Genomic DNA, 12,213 nt, shown 5'->3' with positions numbered 1-12,213 from the left:
TCACACATAGCAAATGTGAGTTCAATAAGCTGACAAGGACAATATTCTCCCAGAGTGGCTTGATTAAACATGTTGGCTAACAAACTTTGGTTTGGGCACCACCTAATGGCAGGAAATGTTTGGTTTCCAGGGGCTTGCTAATTAATGTGTTTTAGCTTATACTGACTTGGAAGACATTTTTTTGTTTGTTTGTTTTTTTAACTAAGTGTTCAGTTCACTTAAAAAGATTAAGCCCTTTTCATGCTTACTTTAGGATAAAAAAAAAAGCTGTCTTCTACAGTAGGAAGATGTACCAATAAAACGAATACTCTAAAATATTCTATTCTATCCTTAAATATTTAGTCTTGTAATTAAGAACACACTTTAATCGATCATTGTTAGTTACAAGCTCTTTGAGACTCTTCTACACTGTATATCCTTACAATAACCTTTCACAAATAAAATAGTGCTTATTAGAATTAAGTGAATTAACATATATAAATCGCTATTAAAACCAACTCTGAATGCATAAAAATATACACACCTTTTAACACCACACACCCTTAATTTTTTAAGATGTCCTTGCCTGAACCCAGTATTTGTTTTGTGACTCAACAATGAGGTAAAATATCTTGGGGAATACAGAACAGATGACCAATGTTTTAAGAAAAGATATTTATTATTTATACCACTGAAATAGTCCCGTAAGAACAATATACACCATGTTTATTTAAAAGGATCAATTCCTTCCAAATACAAGAACTGTATAAAGCAATACTGTCAACACGAAACAGTGGTCACATTACGTATCTGCAGGCTTAAGCATTGCAAATGATATATTTTTTAATCTTATGGCTAGATATTTTCACTGAAACACAGTGTTAGCACTTAGACAAGATAGAGCTGGAACAGAACAAAAACATTTTGTTCATGCTTTTTAGAGCTAATTGGTAATATATCCCATTTTAAAGTTTATTGCCTTAAACTGCTTTTATGACAACGTTTTCAGGCAGAAGTGCTCCTACTTAGCCACAAAAAGAAACACTCTTGTTCCTTAATTTTATTATTCAGTCTTATGTTTTCTAGTTCTCATACTAGGACATATCTGTATCACAACTGGTGTTCTCCAGTTTTACTTAAAGAACACTGACGCACCTAGACCAAACTGAGACAGTTGGAATTTAGAGGTGTAACTAGTGGAGTATAGAAGAAAAATTTTGTCTCTGACAAGGAATAAAAAATTCCTGGTAATTTTAATCATAACAAACTAGGTTCTTTTTTATTTTTTGGTCATTAAGGGAAAAGGCCTAGTTTCAAGGTGGGTCTGGCCTTAGATTTAGGCAATCAATAACACAATGAGACAAAAACACAAGACATAACCTGTTTCCAAAGTCACAAAATGACACTGTTAAGTAAGTTTTTCTCCACTTGTCTTTTTCTTTCTTTTTTCCTTTTTTTAGTGGAAAAATCTCAGTAATCAATGCTGGAGAAAATATTTTTCAAGAGTAACAGTATATTCATATGAGGGGGAAAAGAATTTTGTTAGCCTATTGCTATGATCTTCAAAAAATATAAAATTAAATTTACAAAAAACTGGAAGACCAAAGGATAAGCAGTCTGATATTTGCTTCAGTGTCCAGCACTATCATAATGATTTCTAGCATAAAAGCAAAAAGTTCATGGATCTCAAGTTATCTTCAATAACTGCCAGTATAGCTTGTAACTACTGTCCTTGCTTCTTTGAGAGATACCTGCAAGAAAAACATTTCAAAGCTAAATTCATGGAAATACTCTAACTCTCCTCCCAAAGGAGTTTGACTTAATGACAAAACCTTTTAAAGTGAGTATTACCTGTTAATATTCAATAACAACAGTTGATTATATACATGCCAAGCACTCCTGGGAACACATATATTAAAGTTAGTTCTCACGAGCGCTTCATGAGGAGTTTCTGATAGAATTTATTCCCATTTCAAAGGCACACAGAATATAAGCAACTTGTCCAAATTCACATGGCGATAAAGTGCCAGATTCAAAACAAGGCACATGGGTGCATTCATGAACTATCAATCCATGCGGCCTGCTTTCCATCATGAGAGTCAACATTAACTAGAGTACTGTAAATTCTAAATCACTCAAAGTCAATTTTAAGATCTTGTTTTTTCTTGTATAAAGATAGTGGACCAAAGATGCTAAAGGACTCTGATCAAGAATTTGTAAAAGATGAAAAGATGTTAATTTACTAAGAAAACAACTTTTTCTTATATTGTTTAATAGAAATCTACCAGTAAATTTAAAATTTTATATCTCTATTTCTCACATTTATGACCTACTATAGTGAACAGGAGGGGGGGGGTCTTGTGGGGAGGGGTCTTAAGATCCAGAAACCTGATGAGTTCAGATGCCCGTGCTCACTTTGTGCAGTGTGCTGATCTCCGTGACTCAGCTACATCATCTGCAATTTGAAGATGGGGATAAAAATGCCTGCTTAATCTTCCTGATAGGATCATGAGACTCTAATAGGACACTGTGTCAAAGTGATTTGAAAAGAACAAAGTGGAATTTGAAGAGTCAAAACATAATTTCATGAATTGTTTCTTTTGTTGCTATATGGTTGGAACCATGTCTTTAAAGATCAAATTTCAAAACAAAAATGATTTGCAGTACATAACAATCCTTTCCATTTCTCCAAAGTTTTCCCTTCCTCAAAATCTTGGTGTAATCGATATTAATCTTCTTTGGAATCTCTATTAGATTTGTGTATGTATCTGTGCTTATAAAAAAGACTGGAAGACTATATACCCAGATGGTAACAGTGGTTATTTTGGAAAGGAAAATCATGAATAATTATTTTCTCAGTGGAATAAAGTTTTCTAATTTTTCTTCTATACACAGATGTTATCTGAAATTTAAAACACAATTTAGGAAAAGTTTTAATGAATCTTATCCTTACATTATTTTACAATATATGAACAGACATTAAATCCCCATGTGATTCACAGGCAAGTAGCCAACCTAATGTCACAAGATAATTTACAGGGAGTATAATGAATGTGTACCAGTCTCTTAAGTCCTTTCTACTAGAAATGCTAAAAAGCTTCTGAGATATGATTTTGTAAACAAGTTAAAGGTTAAAACTAAAGGGAAAAACACTTGCAGAGGGGATGTCACAGAATTGGAAAATATTTTCAGAATTCACCCATTTTAAATAAAAATTAAGAGTTATGCATATTCTGGAGTCACCAATTACTTTTTATTCATTAAAGAGAAAATGAATAAATAATTAGTACTTACCTTTCCCAATATTTGTGATTTAGCTCCAAAAAGTCATCTAATTTTGCTATTTCCTTGAGGTATTGAGTTAATTTTAAAAGTTCTTTGTCCTTATCTCGATTTAGATGTGCTTTCATAAAAGGTCTTATCTATTAGGAAACAAATAAAACGTCAACTGTAGTAAGGAAAAAAAAAGCCTACACTGTTCTACCATTTAAATAGCCACTGACACTAAAATATCACAAAGAACATCAATACTATAAACTACTTCTATAATAGCCTAAGTTTAATCAATTCAAAATCATGTATAATGTTTACAGTCCAAACCAAAAGCTCTTCCATGCATTTTATCTAACACCCCTTCAGTTTGAACCTGACAACACCAGTTTTCTCCACAGCATTTAGACCCAGACCCTGACATGGCTGCTCTACTTTTCAAACTACTTATACATTTTCCCTTCCATCATTTTAGTTGATTCTTACTACTTTCATTCAAAAAAAATTAACCCAAATGCAAGCCTGATCCAAGTAAAGAGTGAGATAAATTTTAACAATGGTGGTTTTTATTTCAATAATTTTTATGGAATTTTTATATAGCTGAGATAATATCATACATGTATATAATCCATCTGTCATATTTTATAAGCATTTTTCTTCATCATTAAATTTGCTATAAAAATCATTTTAACTACACAAATTTCCCGAAAAAAGGAGAGTAAGAGTTTTTAAATATTTAAGGTTGATATATTTTATTATGAAAGTCATTCATTTAAAAAGCACTACTTCAAATGACAAAAGTCATCACAGAGGTACAGGGATCACATCAAGTAAGGAATATCATACACCTTGACTTAGGTAATAGTTTTATGGTTAATCTTTACAACAATTTGTTAACTATAAATTTTATGCTTTTTTGATGTGACTGCCCCAATAAAGAGTTTTGCTTTTCCTAAAGATATCAGTTCAAACATCTTTATACAACTCAAGAGAGCCTCTCAAATTTTTAAATTAATTTTAAATGAAATGTCTGGGTTTGCTTCAAAATATTAAGAAGATAGAAGTAAGACAAGGTATAGAGCAAACAAAATTGCCCATAAATTTATAAGCAATTTAAACTAGATGATACATAAGTGGGAATTAATTATATAGTACTATGTAGTTTTATTTAATTTGAATTTTTGTTGTGAAATGTCTCTTTGAATTAAAAACAAACAAACAAACAAAAAATCACCCAGAAATGGGATATGTAGCTCAGTGGTGAGTGGTGGAGCATTTGCCTAGCATACACGAAGCCCTTTGGTTCCATCCAGCACCAGAAAAAAAAAAAAAAAAAATCACAGACCTCTAAAGCACACAGGTTAAGGACTGACTAAATCCATACTTAGCAAGGTATTTATATATCCTTAATCTGACATGGAGAAAATTCAAATTTGTCACTAGTTATTAATTTTACATAGTAACATTGAAAAAATAGCTAACATTTAATTACTGTCAGTTGAGAAGCAAGAACAATAACCCCAGAGGAGTTCACTACCATATCAAGGATAGGGAAGGTTTTAAATATTTGCCATATCATTTTCTGCTTTCTCTAGAAAAATGCCTGAAGTGGACAGAAACAAGAACCTCTTCCCAGATGTTCTACTCGAATCAGAACAGTCTGGTGTCAGAGATGGCTACAGCTGTGAGCGGGGCTCCCTCGCCACCCTGAGGGAGTCAGGAAGGGCTGTCAGAATGCGTGCCCAGTTTTTGTAGGGGATCCAGATGATGCTCCAGCATTCTCTGCATAAGTCCTGGGGCCAGGAGTAAATAGAGCCGTGACATAATGACACAAGTGAAATAAATGACTTTATGCACAATCTTGAGCAATATGGGAATGTAACTCCTAAAGAATGTGAAGACAAGCAGACCTGGCAAGTCAAGGGTCAAATGTATTCTCTCATACGCCGAAACTAGATCAAAATAAGGAAAAAGAAAAAAGAAAAAGAGACGAGGGAAGAATTCCATGAAATCAGAAGTGAGATCAGTAAAGCAGAGGAAGAGGACGGAGGGGCAGAGGAGTGACGGGAAAAGGGAAGAATAGTGGAATGAATCTAACCACTTTCCTACATACATATACCACAGTGAATGTCACCTTTAGGTGTATCCATAATACAATAACTTTTTAAAAAAACTCTAAAAATAAATAGAAGAATGATCAGTAAAGGGAACAGGTGAGGAATAAGGGAAGGGAAAGTGAAAGTGCTGGTGACTGAACTGCAGCAAATTATATTCCATGTTTGTATAATTAACCCCTATATTTTATATATATATATATATATATATATATATACACATATTATATATACTATATATAACAATAATACAAAAAAACTTTTCAAAGAAAGTAAAGGCAACATGTGAACTTTCAAACTACTAATATGCAAGACACCAACAAAGTGAGACAAAGTTTAAACAGCAGGAAGGAATTTAGAAATGAAAGCCAAAATACAGGGTCAATGGATAGTAAATGAGATTTTTAATCCAAGGCCCTGCTACTTTTACTTTCCAAACATTTGATCTTAAGCACTATTAAACAAAAAAACTATCCAAATAATTCTGTTTCAGACAAATTAAAGGAAAAAAAAAAACTATTATTCACCTAACAGATCACTTTTTCTAGCATAAAATCACGGCACACTGTACCATTTTTCAAAGTTGATCTAGTGATCACTGGTATAATGGGCAATATACATGATTATCATCTTGTTTCCTATCAAAGAAAGGTTTTAAGGAACTTAAGATTGTTTAGTTGATTTTTTTTTTTTTTTTGGCCAGGGGTGGGGTGTACAGGTGATTTATGCCAGGGACACTCTACTACTCAGCACATCCACAGCCCTTTTTTATTTTTTTAAGTTCTGAGATAGGGTCTCACTAAGTTGCTTAGGAACACTTTGAACTTGCGATCTTCTCGCTTCAGCCTCCCAAGCTGCTAAGACTACAGGCTCGCACCATGGCACCCAGCAGTTGAACACTCTCATATCAAAGATATGATAACAAAGTTTTCAGAATATCTTTTGCTTTACCCATGACTGACATTCAGTACTCAGCTCAATACAATGTTCATATTCACAATGCCTGCTATATGTTTCAAACTTCAAGACTGATGAGTTTATGTTACTAGAAGTTAACTATTTAAATTAGACTTATTTTTAAGATTGTGGGGCTGGGGAAATAGTTCAGTTGGTAGAGTGCTTGCCTTGCAAGCACAAGGCCCTGGGTTCGATCTCCAGCACAGCAAAAAAAAAAAAGATTGTGAAATTTTTTCTGAGGTTTCCACCAATTGCATTATAAAACCACAATAACAAAACAGAATACTTAAGAATATTTCTCAATTTCAGAATGTCTTCTAAGCCAATAAGAACAGAGCATTAATAATTGCCTCAAAGGAGACATGCCAGAGATCACCTGCACATCTTAAAAATACTTCCTGAAATTTTTGTACTGAGGTTTTTACCAGTGGTCTGCACCTTTTGTCCTTTTTATTCTTTAGTTTGATACAGGGTCTTGCTAAGTTACTGAGGTTGGCCACAAACTTGGGATACCATGCCTCAGTCTCCAGAGTCACTGGAATTACAGGTGTGTGCCACCAAGCCCAGCTCCAAATTAAGAGTTTTTGAGGGTGGAGACATATATTTTTAGGAATTGCTTCAGTGAATCTGAGTTGCCCAGGTTTTCAAAAATGCTACTATAAAATAACATGAAGAATTAGAAATGAATACCATCTCCCTCCATCAAGAGATGAGTAGGGTCCAAATGTTGGCTGGGAAAAAAAAAGTTTCTTCTAAACACACATGAAATGATCATATTTTTTTAAAAAGGCCAAATGTCTCTCCTCAAAATTTCGTAAACATCACAAACTCACCTCCTTTCAAGAACAGGTAAAAGCCATTCGTTTCATAGAAAATAAGGAAATCAAATATTTTATATGTATATTTTAGTTGTCAACAGATTTCTTATTTTATTTACTTATATGTGGTGCTGGGTATCGAACCCAGGGCCTCACACGTGCATGGCAAGTGTTCTACCACTGAGCCACAAGCCCAGCCCCCAGCAATCAAATATCTTGCAAAACTCAAATATACATTTCTGTACCCTCTACCTAGAAAAGTACTTCTCCCATAGCTTCAAACAGCAATCATGTTCCTTAGAGTAATATAAACACTCTCCCTTCCAAGTCAACAACTTTATATTTGTGACAATTCAGGACCTAGATTAGCATTTTATCCCTTAAACTATACTCATTGTACACTAAAGACCTAATTAACAGTTTGTAAGAAAGGCCTCAAAAAGGTATTTTCTGCAAGTTTTTATTTCTTAATTTTTAAAACTATCAAGAATCCAACTGGTAGAAAAGTATAGACTGAGAATAAAAAATAACTCAGTGCTTGGATATCTACTTCAAAATGGAGACTCCATTAACACACTACTGAGACAGCTTTTCCACTTTCATACTGAACCAACACATAAGCAACCATGGACACCAGAAATGTTTTACTCTCAAATTTCTCTCTTACGAATTTTTTACTTTCTACCAGATTTTATACTGTACCAGATTTCATGTAACTTAAGATTATCACTGACCCAGGAACCAAGTCACTTAGATGCCAGTCCAAATTCTGTCTAACCAGTTACAATATAATTCACTGGGTAAACTGTGCACTTTCTCAGTTTATTTCTAAAATTTAAAAAGTAGACAAGATGACTATGGTTCCTTTTAGCTCTGACATTTAAAATTCTAAGACCTGTATTTAACATATGTGTTCTGAAAACCTTTTTAGTTTAAGTTTAAAAAGGGGGAAAAACAAAATCTCTAGTGCCAGCTACCTAGCACATTAGAAAGTCCAAGATTTGTATCCCTAATAAAATGCTAAAAGTCAACATTAGTAAGCTCTTGTTGCTACAACAGCGTTAACTAAAAATAAAACCCTGAGATGAGTTGGCTATCCAAGAAGGTATCAAGGCAAAAGAATGTTTACTTTCCTATGAATGTTTACTTTTCTTGCCTGTCATCACAGAATATAGTATGGTTATGTGTCACTTAACAACAGGGATCTATCTGAGAAATGTGCCTTACACAATTCCACCACTGTGTGAACTTCAGAGTATACTTACACATCCTACACATTACAGACTCCTACACGTAGGCCCTGTGATATAATGTTCTGCTCCTAAGGCCATGAACCTGTAAGGCATGTTACTACACTGGATACTGTGGGCAACTGTAACACAGTGGTAAGCATATGTGTATCTAAACATAAAGTACAATAAATACACTAGACTATAGGAAGTTTTCAGCTCCATCAAAATCTTAAGGGATTACCTGCATACACCTGGTGCATCACTGACTCAAAAAGCATTAAGCTGTGTGCGACTACACTCTCCAAAATTTATGAAATTCCACAGTGCTTAAAATTTTGCCACATAGTCAAGATTACATACATACAGCAAGTAAAATTGTCTTACCTTTAGTCCATTTTGTGGGTTCATTAGAAAATTTCTTCCTATATCATCAAACATAATGGTGTTCTTTTTGCTGTAAAACTCGGAAAACTTTCCCCATATAACACCAAGAGGCTTTACCTTAGAATAAAAGTTTAGATTTAACTCAAATTTTATCAAAACTTCATTCTGTTCTTGAAGCAGCACTATTTGCAAATGCCCTGCAGAACAAGGCTAGAGTTCCTTTCCTCCTATCAGATGGTGATGGCTTACTCTGTGAGCTGATGAAAGGGCCACACACTTCAAACACTACCTAACAAGTTCAAATTTCTGAAAGGTTCATTCTTATCTAACTGAACGAAACACATTATACAACTTTATGTAATTTCAACATAAACATTGTGGGTGAAAGAAAGAGTAGTTTGTTTTAAAAGGATGGAAAATAATTCCTTAGATGTCTAAGCATTCACATACTTCCTGAGTTGACACAAGTCCTCACAGAGCTTGAGAGTCATGCAGGGTCTATTTTCAAAACTAGAGTCACCTTAGTGAGAAAAAATGTACCTGGCTCTTTTAATGGATAATTTAAATATTTTATTGTAAAAATAAAACAAAACAAAAACTGATTTTGCTTTCATTTGGTAACACAGGTGCACAATTTCTAGTGCATGTGACTGCTTAATTTCAAAAGCACCTTAATTTCTAAATTCTCACTCTTCAGATTTCTTAAATCATGTTTTCAAAAGGACAATTCATTGTATTGTCATATCTCTTGGTACTTCCATAAGGTCTGTATAAGATCACACAAGAAATAATAGTGCTTGCCTGTGAAAAAAAATAAATGGCTAGGGGGTTCAGATGGGAAAAACACTTAAAGACGTAATTTTATGCTTGAATCAGTGAATGTATTACCCACTCAGAAAAAATTCTAAAGACAAATTATTTTTTAAAAATCACTTTTTGCTAAAGTCAGGAATTTCATTTATGCTAATGTGAGATTAAATGTTATGATGACAAAAGGTGTCACCTAAAATGTTTTCTTCTTTATTCACCTGATATTTTTTCACTACTGAAACAACACTACCAAATACTTGAAAACAAATATATAGGAACTGAGGGCTGGGGTTGTGGCTCAGTGGTAGAGCACTTGCCTAGCATGTGTGAGGCACTGGGTTCGATTCTCAGCACCACATAAAAATAAATGAATAAAATAAAGGTCATCAACCACTTAAAAAAAAAAAAAAAAAGCAACCCTGATCCATGGAGGTATGTCCCCATTTTCCTTTTTTAAAAAGGCTGTCATTTGGCAAGTAGCCCACAAAAATAATAGGGATTGGGGAGAATTTAGGACACTAGGAAAGCTTAGGTGAGATAGTAATAAAATGGTTCCACAGGTATTCTTTGTTCTCAATTAGAAAAGTAATAATACTGATCACAGAAAAATGTTAAAATAGAGAAAAGCACAAAGGAAAAATCACATATAAATCTGGTCAATATTGAGGACAGTAACTAAATATTCTGACTTATTTATCTCTAGGCTTCTGTATCAACAACAGATATGAAACCCAGAGCCTTTGTTAAAAACTAGATAAAGGTTAAGGTCCATTTTCTAGCAGATTGCAAACACTGCGCTCTAGAAACTTTTACTTTTTAAATCATTAAATACCCTTGTTTTTTAGTCAACTTTTTTGCTTCTGTGACCTAAGAGCCTAACCACAACAATTGCAGAGGGGGAAACATTTATTTGAGAGCTCACAGTTTCAGAGGTCTTAGTCTACAGAAGGCAGACTCCATTCCATGGGGCTCCAGGTGAGGCTGAACATTATGGAGGAAGAGTGTGACAGAGGGAAGCAGAAAGACTCCACTCTCCAGATAAAAAATATATCCATGCCCCCAATAAGCCACTTCCTCTAGCTACACCCCACCTGCCTCCAATTACACTCAGTTAATCCCATCAGGGACCAATTCACTGATTAAGGATATAGCTCGATCACTTCTCCTACAAACCTTCTTCAATTGTCTCACACATGAGCTTTTGGAGGACAACACATCAAAACCATAACAATTCTACTATGCCAAATGACCAGTTGCATGCCATTACACAGATAACAACTTATAAGTCTGATTTCTTATGGCTGCATATTGAGGATTATTTTTATTTAATTTTTCACTATTATAAACATGGTTATTTTAATATTTCCCAAACTTCTTTTAAACATTTGGATTTTGGAAATGTATTATTTTACTTTAGTAGTTTTTCTCCTGAGGTGAGTATCTCTTTTACTAAAAAAATTCCCATGCACTTAAACCATTCCATTTATGACTTTAACAATTTTAATACTATCTCACTTTAAGCTTTCCTAGTGTTCTAAGTTCTCCCCAATTCCTACCAGTTTGTGTGCTTTCAAAAGGCCTGGACTACATCTCACTCGTCTCTTTATTCCCAAGGCCTGATACTGGGCTTTGTAGGTAGCTGGTACTCAATACTATGTTTACTTAAATAAGCACAGTAAACACCACTTATCTTTCAGCCCAGCCTTTTTCCTGCTGGCACCTGTTGGTTTTCTCTAGGGCTACATATACTTCAATCCAAAGTAAACATATGTATCATGATGCACCTGTTATTAGTACCAGTTTCATATAAGGCAGGGTTTATGTTTTGGTTTGTTTCTAACATCTTCCTTGAGGTATTCAGTATTCTCTTACCTACTTTGTTGGGTAATGCTGCTGACACCATCACACATAATTATCTTTAACCACAATTCCTTTAGTGACAGTTGGGCTTCAAGATCCTTAGCTGTAGTGCTAAAATTAAAATGTTTTAACCTTAAATACATTCTCCTATGTTGAAATTCAACTGCCATTGTATCATACACTCAGATGAGTTTCTAAATTCATTCTGTGGTTTCCTCCATCAGTATAAACACAAAAAGCACACTAGGAAATAAACATGTCTTTAAATAGAAGTAAAATAAATAAGTTCTTACATCTATTAATCCTCTCCTTGGAGTGTGCACCGTTATCATAGCAGCACTGTCCAACATGAAGGTAATCTTGTAATTTGCATTTGTGCTCACACCCAGTTCCTATAAACACAGATATCTGTTAAGTTAAAATATAATAAGGAGGAAAATTTCAGGGTTTCTGAATATTCCAGCTGCAATTTCCCATAATGCCAACTTTTTACACCACTGGCCGCCACATCTGGCTAAACTAGCAAGTATTTTACTTTCACTTAGCTAAGGCAACAAATACTAGTCCAAAGAAAATTAACTAGGAGCAGATTACTGCTAAACTGACTATTTTAGAAGAGTATCACTGATTTAAGAGCAAATGGAAAACAAAACATTACTGTAAAATGGGGGAGAAAAACAAGGGGAAGCTTAGCTGTACTTTTTCTTGAAAATGATTCCAGCATTCAGTATAATCCACATTAACCAGGCTTTCAATACACTTCTACCCCGCCTACTGCAGAGCTTTTAA

General features: G+C 34.2%; 1 protein-coding gene across 5 annotated transcripts in view; it reads right to left on the bottom strand.

Annotated features, from left to right (window-relative positions):
- Positions 1–645: 645 nt before the first annotated feature.
- Ublcp1 (ubiquitin like domain containing CTD phosphatase 1) overlaps positions 646–12,213 on the bottom strand; it is a 20,249-nt gene continuing 8,681 nt past the window's right edge. For 4 of the 5 annotated variants that reach the window (XM_047556227.1, XM_047556226.1, XM_047556228.1 and 1 more), the window contains 4 exons: positions 11,718–11,816; positions 8,755–8,871; positions 3,274–3,401; positions 648–1,730 (listed from right to left, as the gene is read on the bottom strand). In XM_047556227.1, the coding sequence (XP_047412183.1) occupies positions 1,703–1,730; positions 3,274–3,401; positions 8,755–8,871; positions 11,718–11,816 (372 nt within the window). In that variant the 3' untranslated portion in view covers positions 648–1,702. Of the gene's footprint in view, positions 1,731–2,394; positions 2,435–3,273; positions 3,402–8,754; positions 8,872–11,717; positions 11,817–12,213 lie in introns of all 5 variants that reach the window. The other variant, XM_047556230.1, reaches the window with a different exon arrangement.

The sequence above is a fragment of the Sciurus carolinensis genome, chromosome 6 (genome assembly GCF_902686445.1).
Source record: "Sciurus carolinensis chromosome 6, mSciCar1.2, whole genome shotgun sequence".
NCBI classification, from domain to species: domain Eukaryota; kingdom Metazoa; phylum Chordata; class Mammalia; order Rodentia; family Sciuridae; genus Sciurus; species Sciurus carolinensis.
This window is presented reverse-complemented; position numbering and strand designations above follow the sequence as displayed.